Source organism: Pristis pectinata, chromosome 7, assembly GCF_009764475.1.
Source record: "Pristis pectinata isolate sPriPec2 chromosome 7, sPriPec2.1.pri, whole genome shotgun sequence".
Taxonomy (NCBI): domain Eukaryota; kingdom Metazoa; phylum Chordata; class Chondrichthyes; order Rhinopristiformes; family Pristidae; genus Pristis; species Pristis pectinata.
Window position 1 is genome coordinate 41,812,763 of NC_067411.1, and position 16,307 is coordinate 41,829,069.

The window sequence follows — 16,307 nt, forward strand, 5'->3', positions numbered from 1 at the left end:
CAGTTTTGGTGAAAATCCTATTCCAGAACAGGGAAGGTGAATGTGACTTAATAGGAGTCTGTAAAATTTAGATAGATTTGGCAGGATGCAAATTAGTTCTACTTGTCAGATTATTTAAAATGAAAGGACAATCACTCATAAATCTCATGGGGGATTTAGGAGAAACCCTTTTTCTCAGAGGGCTGTGGGAATGGGAACTTGCTCCCGCACGGAGCGGTTGGGGCAAATAACATTGATGCATAAGGGAGGAAAGAGTGGAAGGATATGTCAAGAGGAAGAGATGAAGAATTAAATAAAAGTTTATGGATTCAAAATAGGTCACTTAGTCCAAATGGTCTGTGCTGATGTTTGTACTCCACATGAGCCTCCTCTCACCCCTCTTCATCTCTCCCCATCATCATGTTCCCTTCTCCCTCATGTGTTTATCCAGCTTCCCCAGAAATCCGCTTCTGCCATTTGCTATCACAGTACTGTTTGGTATGGAATTCCAGGACTTTGAATCAGCAACACTGACTGTATATTCCCAAGTCAGGTTGACTTGGAGGGGAACCTGCTGGTGGTGGTTAATGTCCCTACTGCCCTGGCCCTTGGTGGTAGTAGATGTCGAAGGGTTGGGAGGTGATGTCAGTGAAGTCTGGGTGAGTAACTGCATTCTGTAGATGGTACACGCAGGTGGGGGAGGGAATGAATATTTAGGATGGTGGATGGGGTGTCAAACAAGCGGGCTGCATTCTCCTGGTGGATGTGGATCTCCTTGAGAGTTGTTGGAGCCGCAATCATCCAGGTATTCCATCACACCAGTGACTTATGGAAAGGTTTTAAAGGAAGTGATTTGCTCATAGCAGGATCTGCAGCCTCTGACCTACCTGTTCAATCTACACAATATATGTGGCTGTTTCAGCTGAGTTCTGGTCAATAATGTCCCAGGCCTAGGATCTTATCCTCAGGAACTTCTGCAGCGATCTGAAGTAGAACACCCAAACTGGGCATCGTGAGCAGATTATTGGAGAGGAACTGCCACTGGTTAGCACTGTCAATGACCACTACCATAACTTTGCTGGAGATTGAGAATGGACCAATTGGACAGTAATCAGCTAGACTGGATTTGCCCTACTGTTGGTAATTGGTAATTGGTTTATTATTGTCATACGTACCGAGGTACAGAGAAAAACTGCTTTGTATGCCATCCATATGAGTCATTCCACAATGTCAGTACGTCAAGGCAGTACAAGGGAAAAGCAATGACAGGATGCAGAATGTAATGTTGCAGTTACAGAGAAAGTGCAGTGCGGGTAGACAGTAAGGTGCAAGGGCCATGATGAGGTAGATTGTGAGGTCAAGAGTCCATCTTATCATACAAGAGGTCCGGTCAATAGTTTTATAGCAGCGTGATAGGTGGACTGGAGAACCTGAACAATTTTGCCCCATACCTGGGTAACTGCTGGTGTTATGACTAAGCTAGAACCCCCGGACTAGGAGTGTTCTGGAACACAAGTCCTCAGCACCACAGCAGATTATCTGTTCCCATAGCCTTTGCTGCATCCAGTAGTCTTGGTCATTTCCAAATATCACATGAAGTGACGGAGTTGACTGGAGCCTGGCTTCTGTGATGAGGGTCTCAGAAGGAGGCCGAGATGGACCATCCACACAACAATTCAAATCGAACCTGGTTGCAAATGGTTCAGCCTTGTCATTGGCGCTCACATGCTGGAATCAAATTTTGGAAAAAAGCATTGGTTGGAAGATTAGAGCAACTAAAGCCAATTTCTTCAGGCTTAATATGAGGGGCGAATTTACAATTCAATTTAAAGGCAAGGTTTGGTCTAAATGTAGGATCACAGAAGATATCGTTGAGCTAACTCAATCCATTATACCTCTGTTGACTCTTTGATACTGTCATCCACTTGTAGCCTCTCCTCGTGCTTTCTTCACTCTCCCTGAAAAATCCCTCTCTCAAGTTTATACCAAGTTCCTTTATCTGAAAGTTCAAATGAAAGTGGTTCCATCTGACTTGCAGATGGTGAGCTTTAGGTCACAATTTGATGCATTTAAAAGAAATTCCCTTTACTTTGCCTTTGGTTCCTTTGCCAATCACATTAAACCTCTACTAGTCACCTAAACCTTCTGCAGATGGAAACAGTTTCTTCCTTCTTACACCTTTGTGGCTTTGATTAGCTCAAACAAAGTTACTTTTAATCTTCACTGCCCTGAGGTGAACTACTGAGCTTATAAAACAAAAAAAACAAAGTGATACCTGCCCAGGGGAAAGGAGATTAGTAGAGTCATAGTCATAGAATCATAGAGAGAAACAGCATGGAAACAGGCCCTTCAGTTCACTGAGCCTGCGCCAACCATCAACCACCCGTTCATAGTCATCCTACATTAATCCCATCTTTTATCCTTCCCACATTCCCATCAACTCCCCAAAGATTCTACTATTCCCAGAGGAGGTTCACAAGACTGATCCCAGGAATAATAGGCTTAACATGTGAGGAGCATTTGATGTCTCTGGGCCAGTACTCAATGGAGTTTAGAAGGATGAGGAAGGAATCTCATCGAAACCTACTGGATACTGATGGGCCTGGATAGAGAGGACGTGGAGAGGATATTTCCATTAGTAGGAGACTCTAGGATCCGAGGGCACAGCCTCAGAATAAAGGGACATCCCTTTAAAACTGAGACGAGGATGAATTTCTTCAGCCAGATGGTGGTGAATCTGAGGAATTCGTAGCCACAGAGGGCTGAGGAGGCCAAGTCATTGGGTGTATTTAAGGCAGAGATTGACAGGTTCTTGATTGATGTGGGGATTAAGGGTTACGGGGAGAAGGCGGAAGAATGGGGTTAAGAAAAACAATCATGATTGAATGGTAGAGCAGACTCGATGTGCCGAATGGCCTGATTCTGCTCCTATATCTTATGGTTTTATAGTCATTCACCTACACATAAGGGGCAATTAATGGTGGCCAATTAACCTACCAATCTGCACATCTTCGGCATGTGGGAGGAAACCAATGTGGTCACAAAAGGAACGTGCAATAATGAATGCTAATCTAGATCAATGTGGCTGAAAAGAATGACTTTGTCTTGTCTATTTTACGTTATTTGTAAGCTTTCTTAAGTAATCTGTTTTAAGCTACAGGTATTGCTGTTCATGTCAATAATTTTGGAAAGTAACTCTCCTTGACTATGCTTGTCATGATTCACAGACCCTTTGACACCCGCTACAGTACAAAAGAAAATGGCCAGATATTAACCATCCTCAGTGTTGAAGATACAGATAACGGAGTGTACTGCTGCACTGCTAACAACGGCGTAGGGAGCTCTGCTCAAAGCTGTGGTGCTCTCCAGGTGAAAATGAGTGAGTCTCATGCTTTCACATCTAAACAGACATTACGTAAAACCAAAACAAGAACAAAGAGAGCCAGAAGCACTCGGCAGATCAGACAGCATATGTGGGGAGAAAAACAGAGTTGAGATTTTGGGTCAATGCACTTCCTTCAGAATTGGAAAAGTAAGAAGACAAGTGGGTTAAGCTGCAGAGAGAGGGAGGGGTAGAGGGCATCAAGATGTTTGTGATGGGTGCAGAACAAAATTGTTAAGGTAACAACCATTTTAAAAACCAATTTTAAAAATCGACAGGGGCAAGGTGGAGGGAGGTTGTTTATTTGAAATTGTTAAACTTAATATTAATCATGCCTGTCATCCACTGAGTTAACAATGGGATCACCATGGTCACCTTGGCCTCGTGCTATCAGATATTCTCTTTGTCCTATCCAACCTGCACCCACTCTCTCTGCAAATTAAAACTAACATGCTCCTTCACTTTTTTATGATAAAGGGTTTGAAATGATGGCACCATATCCCACAGATGCTGCTTGACCTGCTGAGTATTTCCAGAATTTTTCTGTTTTTATTTAAGTCCAGAGGGTTGTAGTTGAATGATGAGGTGCTGTTTCTTGAACTTACACTGGAGGTTGTTCGAGAAACATAGCAGGTCAAAGAGGGGTCACAGAGCAGGTGGGACAGAGAATTAAAGTGATAGGCAACTAGAAGCTGAGGATTTCTAGCATCTGCAGTTTCTTTTTGCTTCAATTGCTTGAAACTCAACTGAGTTCTCACAAAAAGACTTACGTTTACATTTGTATAGATCCTTTCATTTTCCCAGATGCTTTACTGCCAAAGCGGAACGTTTATTGTTGCAGTGTAGGAAACGTTGTGCCCACAACAAGCTCCCACAAATGAGATCATAACCGGAAGTTTGTTTAATGAGTTTGCTTGAGGAATAAATATTGGCCAATGACACCAAGGAGAAAACTACTGCTTTTCTTTGAAGTGGTGCCATGGGATCTTTGTGGTTTACCCAAGAGAGTCAGCCAACCTTTGGTTTAGCATCTGACCTGAAAGATGGCAGGTTCAACAGTTCTACACTGCCTCAGTGTCAGGCTAGTTTTGTGCACTCAAGCCAATGGCACTTGAACTGACAACTGTCTGAGAGATGAGAAACACATGAGATGCTGACGGATCAGGCAGCATTTATGGAGAGAAATGGTTAGTCGATGCTTCAGGTCAAACCCTTCACCTGGACTGAAAGATAGAGGTGGGGGATAGCCAGTATAAAAAGGTGGAGGGAAGGGTAAGAGCAAGAGCTGGTAGGCAATAGGTGGATGTAGAGGAGGGGTGATAGGCAGATATTGGAGGGAAGATTAGATATAGTGACAGAAGGTGATAGGTGGAAGCAACAAAAGGCTGATGATGAAGGAGTCTGATAAGAGAGGAAGTTGGAGCATGGAATCAAGTGAGGGAGGTGGGGAGGGCAGATGGGAACAGTGGGGGGGTTGGGGGTGGAACCACTGGGAGGAGTGGGAGGAGGATGGATGGAGTGGGTGAAGGAGCAGAAAGGACCAGTGATGGGGGTTGGGGTGAGTGTAGGAAGAACTGGGTAAATCAGGAGGGGAGAGAAATGGGACCGAGGGGGAGAAGTTCACTGGAAGTTGGAGAATTCAGTGTTCATGCTGTTGGGTTGTAGACTACCCAGGTGAGATAGGAATGCTAGTTGCTGAGCTACACTAGAGATAATATCACAACATTGAGCACAGCACCACTTCACTTTTGTAGAGTGTGACCTTCAGCGAGTTGTTTTCTTTGACTGGGACATTTTCTCTTTTGAGGGTTTTTTTGTTCTTTCTGATTTTACTGGGGTCACCTGCTGTGCCTCATAGCACCTCCCCATGGATGTTTAGTGAGCAAACCTCAGCTGCTAACAAAAAGTCCTTAGGGCAGCACCAGCACTGGCTCTACCCAACTTTTCCTGTCACCTGTATTTTTTGGGGTGGTTGAATTTGAGGATTCAGAATGCAAGGAATCAGGGGCATGCGATGTAAAGTTTTGCTGAAATGTAGTTAAATGTGAGAAGAGAAATATTTTGGTCTTAGAAAGCTAGATGCATTGCTCATTATTTTATGACAACCCTTTGTGTTCTTGGTAAGCAAGTTAATGTTTCAATTGTAATAACACAAAACTGTCAAATGGACATGTTAACCATTAGTGGAAGAGTTTTGCAAACTGTCACCCGTGCACCTTGTTGAGCATCGCCAAATGTATTCACACCACCACTGTTGGCTGAGCCTTCAGTTGCCAAGGTCCTAATCTCTGGAGCATCCTCCCTGCACCTCTCTGCCTTTAAGATACAACTAAAGTCATACCCCCAATCTGCTTTTCTAAGAAATAGTAGGAGTAGGCCATTTGACCCCTTGAGTCATAGCTAACATTTTCCTTCATTGCCACTTTCCTGTAATAAGTCCAAATCTCTTCATTAAGTGGCTCACTGTCAAACTTAGTCCAACGACATTTCTGTCAGGTGCCTTGAGATGCTTTTTTGCTCTGTTATGGCTCTATTTAAATGGCTATTTCTCAGCTGTGGGCTTCACTCACTGAGCTGTGGGATGTCAGCTGATCTCAGTCATGGTGAATGGTTGAAATGGAGCAGGGAAATGGAGGTTGGGAATCTCACTCCTGATTGGTAAGCTTTGACCCCAAAATCAGACAGATCTGGTCTCAGTGACTGATGCTGCCCTCAGAATTCACTGGTCTATACAAGATACTGCAGATGCTGGAATCTGGAGGGAAAACAAACTGCTGAGGGAACTTAGTGGGTCAGGCAGCATCTGCAGTCTCTTGTGTCTCCATTTACATCAAGCAGCTTTTGACATCTTGCCCATTGGCTACACTTCACATGTAAACCAGTGAACATGTAGATCTCTGATCTGTCCAGATGAAGGGTCTCAACATGAAATGTCGACTGTCCATTTCCCTCCACAGATGCTGCCTGACCCACTGAGTTCCTCCAGCAGTTTTTTTATTTAAATGGAACTAGTTAGCAGAAAGACTCAAAAACTTTCTCCTTATTTCTCATCTCCATTCTAGTCCTTTTATCAATTATTGGTTTCCTCTGACAACACAACTGGCAACACTCTGGCAGATGGAATAGCTTCCTCCTGTCTATGATCGTGGTCCCTCATTATTTCAACATCTCTAATAAATCTCCCCTTTATGTTCCCTGTTCTAAAGCAATCAATCCCAGTTCCCCACCGAACTTTTCTCCTCCAATCCCTCCCACTTCCCTCACCAATCCTGGGTTCCAGTGTGGTAAATCTCTGCTCCAAAGCCTTGAGCTCAGTGGAAGAGTTTTGCAATTTCCTGAAGATAATCAAATGAGCTTTTAAAGTATTTTAAAAAATCCGCAGATGCTGGAAGTCTGAAATAAAAGCAGAAAATGCTGAGTTTTTCCAGCATTTTATGTTTTTGTTTTAAACGATCTATTACCTTTCCTGTTGTGCTGGCTGGTTGCTTTTAATAAGGCAAAAACCTCAATAGACAAATGGAAAGAATTAATAAGGAGTTGCATTTCCGTAGCACCTTTCAGAACTTCAAGTCATCACAAAACATAATACAGGAAACATTGCAACCAATTAGCTTGTCACAAACTTCCACAAACAGCAACATGATAATAACAAGAATATCTGGTTTACTGATGTTGATTGAACTCACCTTTACATCAAAGTCAAAGTCAAGTTTATTGTCATATGCACAAGTACATGTATGCACGTGCAATGAAAAACTTACTTGCAGCAGTATCACAGTCACATAGCATTAGATACACAACATTCATAAGAAAAACATAAATTAAACATAAATTGTACACAATTTTTACAAGAAAAGACACAATTAGAACAAAAAAAGTCCATTGTACTGCAAAGTGGTCAAAGTGGTCATTATGTTGCTATACTGAGGTCATGATTAGAGTTGTGCTGTTTGGTTCAAGGACTGAATGTTTGAAGGGAAGTAGCTGTTCTTGAACCTGAAATAATTACATGGGATCTTCTATGTGCACCTGAGTTTAATGTCACATCCAAAGGGCAGCGCCGTACTGAGACTGACACTGGTCAGGAAATTTTGTGCTCAGGTCCCTGGAGTAGGATCTAAGCCTAAAAATTCTAACTGATAAAGTGTCTTCAAAAAGTACAACAAAGGTACTGAATCCGTATGGTGAGGTTTGAATTCTGCATTCACATGTTTGCACCTTGTCTCCTCAGAGCCAAAAATCATTCGGCCACCGACTGATGTCAGAGCTTTGCTGGGATCAAAGGTCGTGTTACCTTGCAGTACCATGGGGAATCCAAAACCAGCCATTTCATGGATCAAGGATGAAAATGCACTGAAAGTAAGCATATAATCCTCAGATTATTCACAACCATTTTTGGTCTAAACACAAAAAGCTGGAGGAATTCAGTAGCTCAGGCAGCATCGATGGAGAGAAGTGGACAGTCAACAGTTGGGGTCGAGATACTTTCTAGATAAAGGGTCTCAACTCGAAACATCAATTGTCCATTTCTCTCCATAGCTGCTGCCTGACCTGCTGAGTTCCTCCAGCTTTTTGTGCATTGCTGCAAATTCCAGAATCTGCAGTCTCTTGTGTTTCCATCTTTGGTCTTCTCCTGTTTTATAATGGATTTGATCTCAACTGGATTGCAAAAGGGTCCAAGACTCCCAAGAGCTATGGAACCTCAGGGAATCTTTTGAATGGTGTCATGGCAGGTTATTCTGTATGATTGTGGACTGGGAAATAATGTTCCATCTCACAGCTTAAAAGGAAATATGAATGATGTACATTTTTATAGTGTTTTTCATGATTTCAGGTTTCCCCCAAAGCATTTTACTTTAAAGTGTTCTAATGCAGGTTCCTCTGCAGCCAAGTTGTGGACAGAAAGTTTCCATAAACACTTATGAGGTAAATGACCAGGTTATTTATACAAGTGATGCTGATTTGAGGGATAAATATCAACCCAGGATAGTAGGGTGAACTCTCAGGGATAGAAATTCTTCCAAGCTTGACTACCTGCACTAAATTGACTCTTGGGAAGGAGGGCAGGTGGGGCAGAGGGGGGCATGGGCAGGAGATGGGGAATTAAATCACATACCACTTTCACTCTGGGTTGCAGGGGAGCCTTTATTTCAACATGCACGGCAAGCAATGCTTTGTGCATGCAAATATTGGCGTCCTGGATCACCTGCACATCTGCATGAGAAGCACAGCCTTTCGAGTTCAGTCCCTTGAAGAAGGTAATCACTGCCTGCAGCAGTGAGGACTTATTTGGGTGCAGGGTTTTCCCACAGGGTGGGTGATGGGAGTGGCCATCATGATTCTCCATGGCCAATTGGTCATCCTGTTGTTGGAGCTGGGCACCAAGGATAATTGTGAAGGATCGATTTCTCGAAGCAACATCGATTTCTCTAACTTCCGGTAACCCCTCTCCTCTTCTCCCCCCCCCCTTTTTTTCATCTTCCCTCATTCCTGTGGCCCCCCCCTTTTTCTTTCCCCTTCCCCCACCCTCATGACCTGCCCATCTATTCCCCATCCCTCTCCCTTTATTCCATGGTCCATTGCCCTCTCCAGGTTCCCTCTTCTTCAGCCCCTTGCCTCTTCTAACACCTCTCAGCTTCTTACATCTCCCCCCTCCCCCACCCTCCTACCTTCCCCCTCTCACCTGGACTCACCTATCACCTGCCTGTGTGTGGTCCTCCCCCTACCCCCACCTTCTAATTCTAGCTTCTGCCCTCTTTCTTTCCAGTCCTGATGGAGGGTTTCGACCCAAAACATCGACTGTTTATTTCTCTCCATAGATGCTGCCTGACCTGCTGAGTTTCTCCAGCACTTTTTGTGTATTGCTCCAGATTCCAGCATCTGCAGAATCTCTTGTGTCTCTGAAATTGTAAAGGATAATTCCAGATGAAGGGACTCAGCCTGAAACATTGACTGCCCATTTCCCTCAACAGATGCTGCCTCACCCACTGATTTCCTCCAGGGTCTTGCATGTTGCTCCAGATTCCAGCATCTGCAGTCTCTTGTGTCTTCAAGGATAGTTGTTAGTGCAGCTGGTTCAAAACTATTTACCTCCCACTCACTCCCTGTCCGGCCTTGTGTATGACATTGAAAATATTGGGACCAATCACAAGGGTCTCAGGCTTTGTTCCAGTGGTGAACTCCACAACAGAGTTCAAGTAAGGATAAGTGGGTAAGGCCCTGCTCCTGAACGTGAGACCTTTCTCATTAGAAGTACATTACTGAAGCAGTGTGAAATTTGGGGTCTGATGATGGGAAGAGTGAGGCAGTGAGTTGGGTGGAGGGATGGGTGAGAGCATGGGATGATGTAAAGAATTTTTTAGCTTCCCATTTAATTAAGTTTCTACTGGATGCTCAAGAGGCACAGCTTTGCAAAGTATAATCAATCTCTAATGGAGATCAATCAAACCTCACTGTTGGAAAATCCTCCTTGTGACCTAGTTCCAAAATTACAATCCAATTGTCATATCTTTGCAGATAAAACTCATAAGGGGCCGTCCTTTGGGAGCATTCGCATTTTGAGTCCATGGTGTCAGTCCAGATTAAACTACTTCCTTTTAAATTTTACTTATAAAGGCCTTCCTTGGCTTGAGTGGCCTGCATCCTTCATGGACCATACACAAATGATATTTCAACAAATGACTTCAAACTGTGACTTGATTGCCACTTTCCTTCATGTAAAGCACAAAAGCATAATGCCATGCAACATAATTTCTAGCCCTTCGGTTTGTATACATTATCAAAGTAATGTAATATTTGTTCATAGAAGGACCAGCCTCGAACTTCTGTCCTTGAGTCTGGGAACTTAAGAATTCGCAGTGTTCAGCTTGAAGATGCAGGAAGGTATCGGTGTTTGGCAAGAAATAGCCTGGGCTTCGAGTATTCCAGATCCGTGACTCTGGAAGTACAGGGTAGGTCTAGTATCAAAGAACTATCCCTCAGGAAATAATTATCCCATCAAGTACATTTGTAATCAATGTTGTTTAAACTAACAAATGTAATACTTTTTGTTCCTGTCGTATCATTTATGAATAACACCTTTAATAAAATGGGTAGACATAGGAATTACAATGTATTTTCTAGGAATGTGGTTCAGGATCATTTTAATAGGAATATTCTTGAACAATTAACACTCACATACACACAGACACAGACATACAGACACAGACACACAGACAAACAGGTACAGACAGACAGAGACTCACACACACGCCCACACACACACACACACACACACACACACACGCGCGCGCGTGCGCGCATGCGCGCGCACACACACATACTGACACAGACACACACAGCACCAATTATATCGCTGCTCGATGACGCAAGACTGCTTACTTAGTCATCATTTAGCTTTTAGAAAAGGGATCTGAATGGTTCTGGAATAACTGAATATTAATTCCTAATCATTGGAAATGTCGACAGTGAAATCATAACAAATATAACACAAGCATGAGGAGGTTATCTTTAAATCTTTAAATCACTCTACTATTGGTGGCGGTGCTTTCAGCTGACTCAGCCTGAAATTCCCTCCATAAATCTCCCTGCCTCTCTATCTTGCTCTTCTCATTTAAGACACTCCCTGAAACTCACCTATTTAACTGTCTGTTTGATCATTCATCCTGATATCCCCTTATGAGTCTCTCTGTTAACAGTCCTACTTTAACTCATTTTCCTATATTAAAGATGGTTTATAAATGCAATCTGTTACTGTCTTTTTCCTACAACCTATTCCTGGTCCAAATCAGTAATCTGATAATCAATAGTCAATAAATTCAAAAAACTCTCAACAAATGCAGCATCTCTTTCTGCTAATATGGTTATTTTATTTGCACGACAGATATTTTTCCGATATTTATTTGCTTTTCTCCCCCATTCATTGTGCAGATTTTAATATGACAAATGCAACTGAAAGAGGTATTTTGCTGATTAACTTAATGCATGTGTGCTGTGAGTGGTGCCACTAATACAGCAATCACACCTTATTGGGAGACCTCGTAATAAATATTTGTTTAAAGGGAGAATATACTCAAAGCTCCAGTTTGCAATTCTGTGATGTACTGTAAAAGAGGCCAATGAGAGAAGCATTAATATAAAAACAGAAAATTCTCATGTTCTCTGAAAATTCTCTGGAAATACCCAGCAGGTCAAGCAGTATCTATGGAGAGAAAAATAGAGTTAACATTTCAGGTCGATTACCCTTCATTGGAAATGGGAATAAAACATGTTTCAAAATGCAGAGAAAGGGAGAAGGAAGGCGAGGTGTCTGACATAACAGACTGAGGGGAGACTAAATGACAAAACAGATAACAGTGAAAGGTGAAAGAAGGTGGAAAAGTTGAGTATTCCCAGGGTTTTCCATGCTTTTTTTTAGGGTTCCAGCAGCCACAGTATTTTGCTGTTTGCATTTACTTACCATGTTCACTTCTCCCAATAAGGGGCTTTTATTACACAGACAAGTCTTCTGCATCTTCCACAGGCTCTGCACTTGCTGCATGCTACTTCCTGCTCCTTTTGAATGTGGCGCGCTATTTGCAAAAACGGCTGTGAACTTGTGGGCTTTTAATGGCTTATGCATGTCTGGATATATCTTGCTGATATTCTTGCGTATTCATTATGAGTGGTGTATATACTTTAGACACCTATACTTTCTCTTTTCATCACCTCCAGCTTCGAGTACTGCTTCCAATAAATTAAAGTGCACAGAATATTTTTCCTGGGTGTGAAACATGAGCTTGCTGATATCATAAGGCACAAGGATATCTAACATTCTGGAGCATCAACAACTTAACAGCACAGAAGTAAAGAAATAGTTGTATCCAGCACAGAAACAAACCATTCAGTCCAAAAATTCCACGTCAGTGTTTATGCTTCATACAAGCACTCTCAATCACAGAAAATCAGCATATTCTTTCATTCCTTTCTCCCTCACATGTTGATCCAAGATCCCCTTAAATGTCTCTCTGTTAATTGCTAAGCTCTCTCCCTGTGGAAACAAGTATCAGCAGGGAAGTTTCTTCTGCTTTTCCCGTTGGGTTTATTACTGACTGACTGATGGTGATGACCCCCAGATTTGGTCTCTTCCACAGGTGGAAGCATCTTCTCTACGTCCATCCTAGGGAACCCCTTTATAGCTTTAATGAGCTCCCCCCCCCCCCCCCCAAATCAGGTCATCCTTTAACCCGTTGACTCAATGAGGGAGCACAAATGAAAATGTGCCTGCAACAACTATTTGACTGTTCCATTACTGAATTACACCACCTATTTAATGAACCTTGTTCTTCATAAGACTATTGAACAGTCCCCTGGTACAATAAGATGGACTCTTGGCCTCACAATCTACCTCATTATGGCCTTGCACCTTATTGTCTAACTGCACTGCACTTTCTCTGTGACTGTAACACTTTATTCTGAATGCTGTTATTGTTTTCCCTTGTACTACCCCAATGCACTGTTTTAATGAAATGATCTGTATGGACGGTATGCAAGACAAGTTTTTCACTGTACTTTGGTACATGTGAGAATAATAAACCAATTTACCAGTTTTAATGGGCAGTCCTCAAGGGTTTTTGAAGTTTGAAAGTGCAACAGAAGTACTTTGGGAATGTATACTCTAGGTGACTGAATGTGCTAACCTGCTGCATTGAACTTGAGGCATCTAACCATGTAGAACTGGAAAGTGATTAGGACAGTGATGGGACAATCATCTGAGTACAAAAATGAACCTTCTAAAGAAGGGAATGATAGCTGAAAGGTTCTGGGTGTTAGGATATTGACACCGGAATTGTGGAATTGAAGGATATGGCCAGAATCTTTAGAGAGTCAGAACAAAAACACTAGAATCATTTAAGACGCATGCTGCAATGGGAAAGTATTAGGATATCTTGGGATGGGTGAATTAAGAAAGGCTCATAAGCCTTTCTCATCTGTAATCAGCTCCCCTCTGCCTCCTCATTAAAATAATCATTCTTTATGGAACTGATCCATCTTAGTCTGACTTGCTTTGGCTTTGGGCTTGTGATTTTTAAACAACTAACCAGAATGGTTCAATAGTTAAGTTCTCATCTCCTGCCTAATGTTTCTTGTATCTCATTCCTGTCCATCTTACCACTCACTGCATATGCATGTTGTATTCAAGGCTTTCATGCAGTCAGCCATGCTTCCAAAAGTCTGACTACATCATAGTTCCCATTGCCACAATCAACTGATTCATTCTCAAAGCTTCTCCTGTCCATGTCCGAAATGAGGGAGCTTCCCACTGAGTCACACTCAACAATGGTATGCTGTTGGATGTTTCCATAGCAGCACTGCAATCACAGGATGTCTATCTGTCAAACCACAATGTACCCAAAGCACTCACTGTCATTGAACAAACTCACAATGTCACCAACATCACTGCAATCTTGGTACAGCTACTTGGCAATGGTAAGATGCAGTACTGTGTCATCTCCTGTAAGGTTAGCTGTTGCTGCCATGCAGTGTGGACCTGGCCATTGCAGTGACAGCTTTCCTTTAAGATGCTTGTGAAAGCTTTCTTTGTAATTATCTGACCTGGTACAAATCAAAGGTGTAGCCATGGGCACTCGCATGGGTTTTCCTTTTTTTAAAAGCAGGGTCTCAACCCAAAATGTCGACCATCCCTTTGATTCCACAGATGCTGCTTAACCTGCTGAGTTCTTCCAGCAGCTTATGTTTTGCTCCATTTTCCAGCATCTATAATCTCTTGTGTCTCTGGAGTTTCCCACGTGGCTTAGTGTCAAATATTGTTTGATAATGTTACAGTAAACACCTTAGGGCGTTTCACTATGTTAACAATGCTATGTAAATAAATAGGACCACACAAAATAGGCACAGACGTGGTCCCTCAAGCCTGCTCCACCATTCAATAAGATCATGGCTGATCCAACTTTCCTCAATTTCTCTCTCCCCATAATCTTGATTCCATCATTAAAAACCTGTCTCAGCTTTGAATACATTTCAGGATTCAGTCTTCATAGCTTCCTGTGACATAAATCTTTGAGAAGAGAAATCCTTCATCAGTCTTAATAAGTGAGCCCTTATTGTGAGTGCTCTGGTCCTAGACTCTCCCATGTAATTAAACATCCTCTCAGCATTTACCTAGTGCCCTACAAATGTTATATGTTGCAATGTGATGGCCTCTCATTCTTCCAAACTCCACTGAGTACAGACCCAACCTGTCAACCTTTCCTCATAAGACAATCCCTCCATACCCTGGATGATCCTAAGGAACTGTCTCTGAACTGCTTCCAAAATATTTGCCTTTACTTAGATAAGGGGATTAAAACTCTACACAGTACTCGAGATGTCATCTTACTTATGCCTTCCCTACTTTTATACTCCAACACTTGCAATCATAGCACTGATCCCTGTGCACTCCACTGGTTACAAATTGCCAACCCCATTAACCCTACTCACTGCTTCTGCTAGTTAGTCAATTCTCTATCCATGCTAATATATTACGTCTAATGTCATGTGCTCTTATTCTGCAAAGTAACCTTTTGTGCGGCAGCTTCTTGAATGCCTTTTGAAAACCCAAACGTATTATATCAACTGGTTCCCCTCCATCTACTCTGGCTGATAATTCCTCAAAGAACTCTAATAAATTGTTAGACGTGATTTCCCCTTCATGAAGTCACCCTGACTCTGCTTGACCAGAATATGACTTCACAGATGTTCTGTATAATTTCGTATTAACTGAATCAACTATTTTTTCCAATAATAAATATTAGGCTAACCAGCCTATGGTTACCTGTTTTGTGCTCCTCTCCCTTTTTGAGTAAGAGTATCACATTGACTGTTTTTAGTTCCTCTCTAAAATCTAAAGATTTTTGGAGGATTTCAACCAATGTACCCATTATATCTATTGCCACTTCTAAGATCCTCAAATGAAAACAATCGAGAAAGGGGACCTATCAGCCTTAAGCCCTATTACTTTGCTTGATACTAATTCTCTGGTGATGGCAATGGTATTTAGTTGCTCTCCTGTATTTTCTTTCGTATTAATGGGATGTCAAATGCTGGCAGGGCACATACAGCAAATGGCAGGGACCTTAGGCGTGTTAACATGCAGAGACACCTTAAGGTGCAAGTTCATAGTTTGCTGAAAATGGTGGTACAGGTGGATAGGGGAGTGAAGAAGGCATTTGGCATGTTTGCCTTCATAGGCTGAGGCATTGAGTAGAAGAGTTGGGATGTCATGTTGTAGCTTTACAAAATGTTGGTGAGGCCACGTTTGGAGTATTGTGTACAGATTTGGTTGCCACGCTACAGGCAGATGTGGTAGCATTACATGGAGTGCAGAAGAGATTCACTAGTATGTTGCCTGGAATGGAGGGCTTGAGTTACAAGGCTGAGGTATGGCCTTATAGATTATGAGGGGCATAGATAGGTTACATAGAGTTCTTGTTCCAGAGTGGTTGAGTCTGAAATTAGAGGGCATAGGTTTAAGATGAGGTGGGAGAAATTTAAAGGAGATCTGAGAGATAAGTTTTTCACACAAAGAGGGTGGTGAATATCTGGAATGAGCTGCCCACGGAGGTTATAGAAGCAGATACAATTACAATGTTAAAAAGGCATTTGTACAGGTACTTAGATAGGAAAGGTGTAGAGGGATACAGGTCTAATGTAGGCAAATGGGATCAGCATAGATAAGCATTGTGGTTGATATGGGATGTGAGAGGAAACTGGAGCACCCATGCAGTCACACGGAGAACAGGTAAGCTCCATACAAACAGCACCGGAGGTCAGGATTGAACCTGCGTCTCTGAAGCTGTGAGACAGCAACTCCACTAGCTCTGCCACTGGGCCAGCTTTTTTTCCGGGGAGGAACTTTGAGAGTTCTATTACCACTGATGATATTTGGATGAACTGGAAGTTAGAAGAA

The 16,307-nt window shown here is 42.4% G+C and overlaps 1 protein-coding gene across 1 annotated transcript in view; it reads left to right on the top strand.

Annotated features, from left to right (window-relative positions):
- Nucleotides 1-16,307, top strand: part of musk (muscle, skeletal, receptor tyrosine kinase) — a 132,248-nt gene that overhangs the window by 17,165 nt on the left and 98,776 nt on the right. The window contains exons 3-5 of the mRNA XM_052020110.1: nt 3,207-3,358; nt 7,593-7,720; nt 10,167-10,311. Of these exons, the coding sequence (XP_051876070.1) occupies nt 3,207-3,358; nt 7,593-7,720; nt 10,167-10,311 (425 nt within the window). The remainder of the gene's footprint in view (nt 1-3,206; nt 3,359-7,592; nt 7,721-10,166; nt 10,312-16,307) is intronic.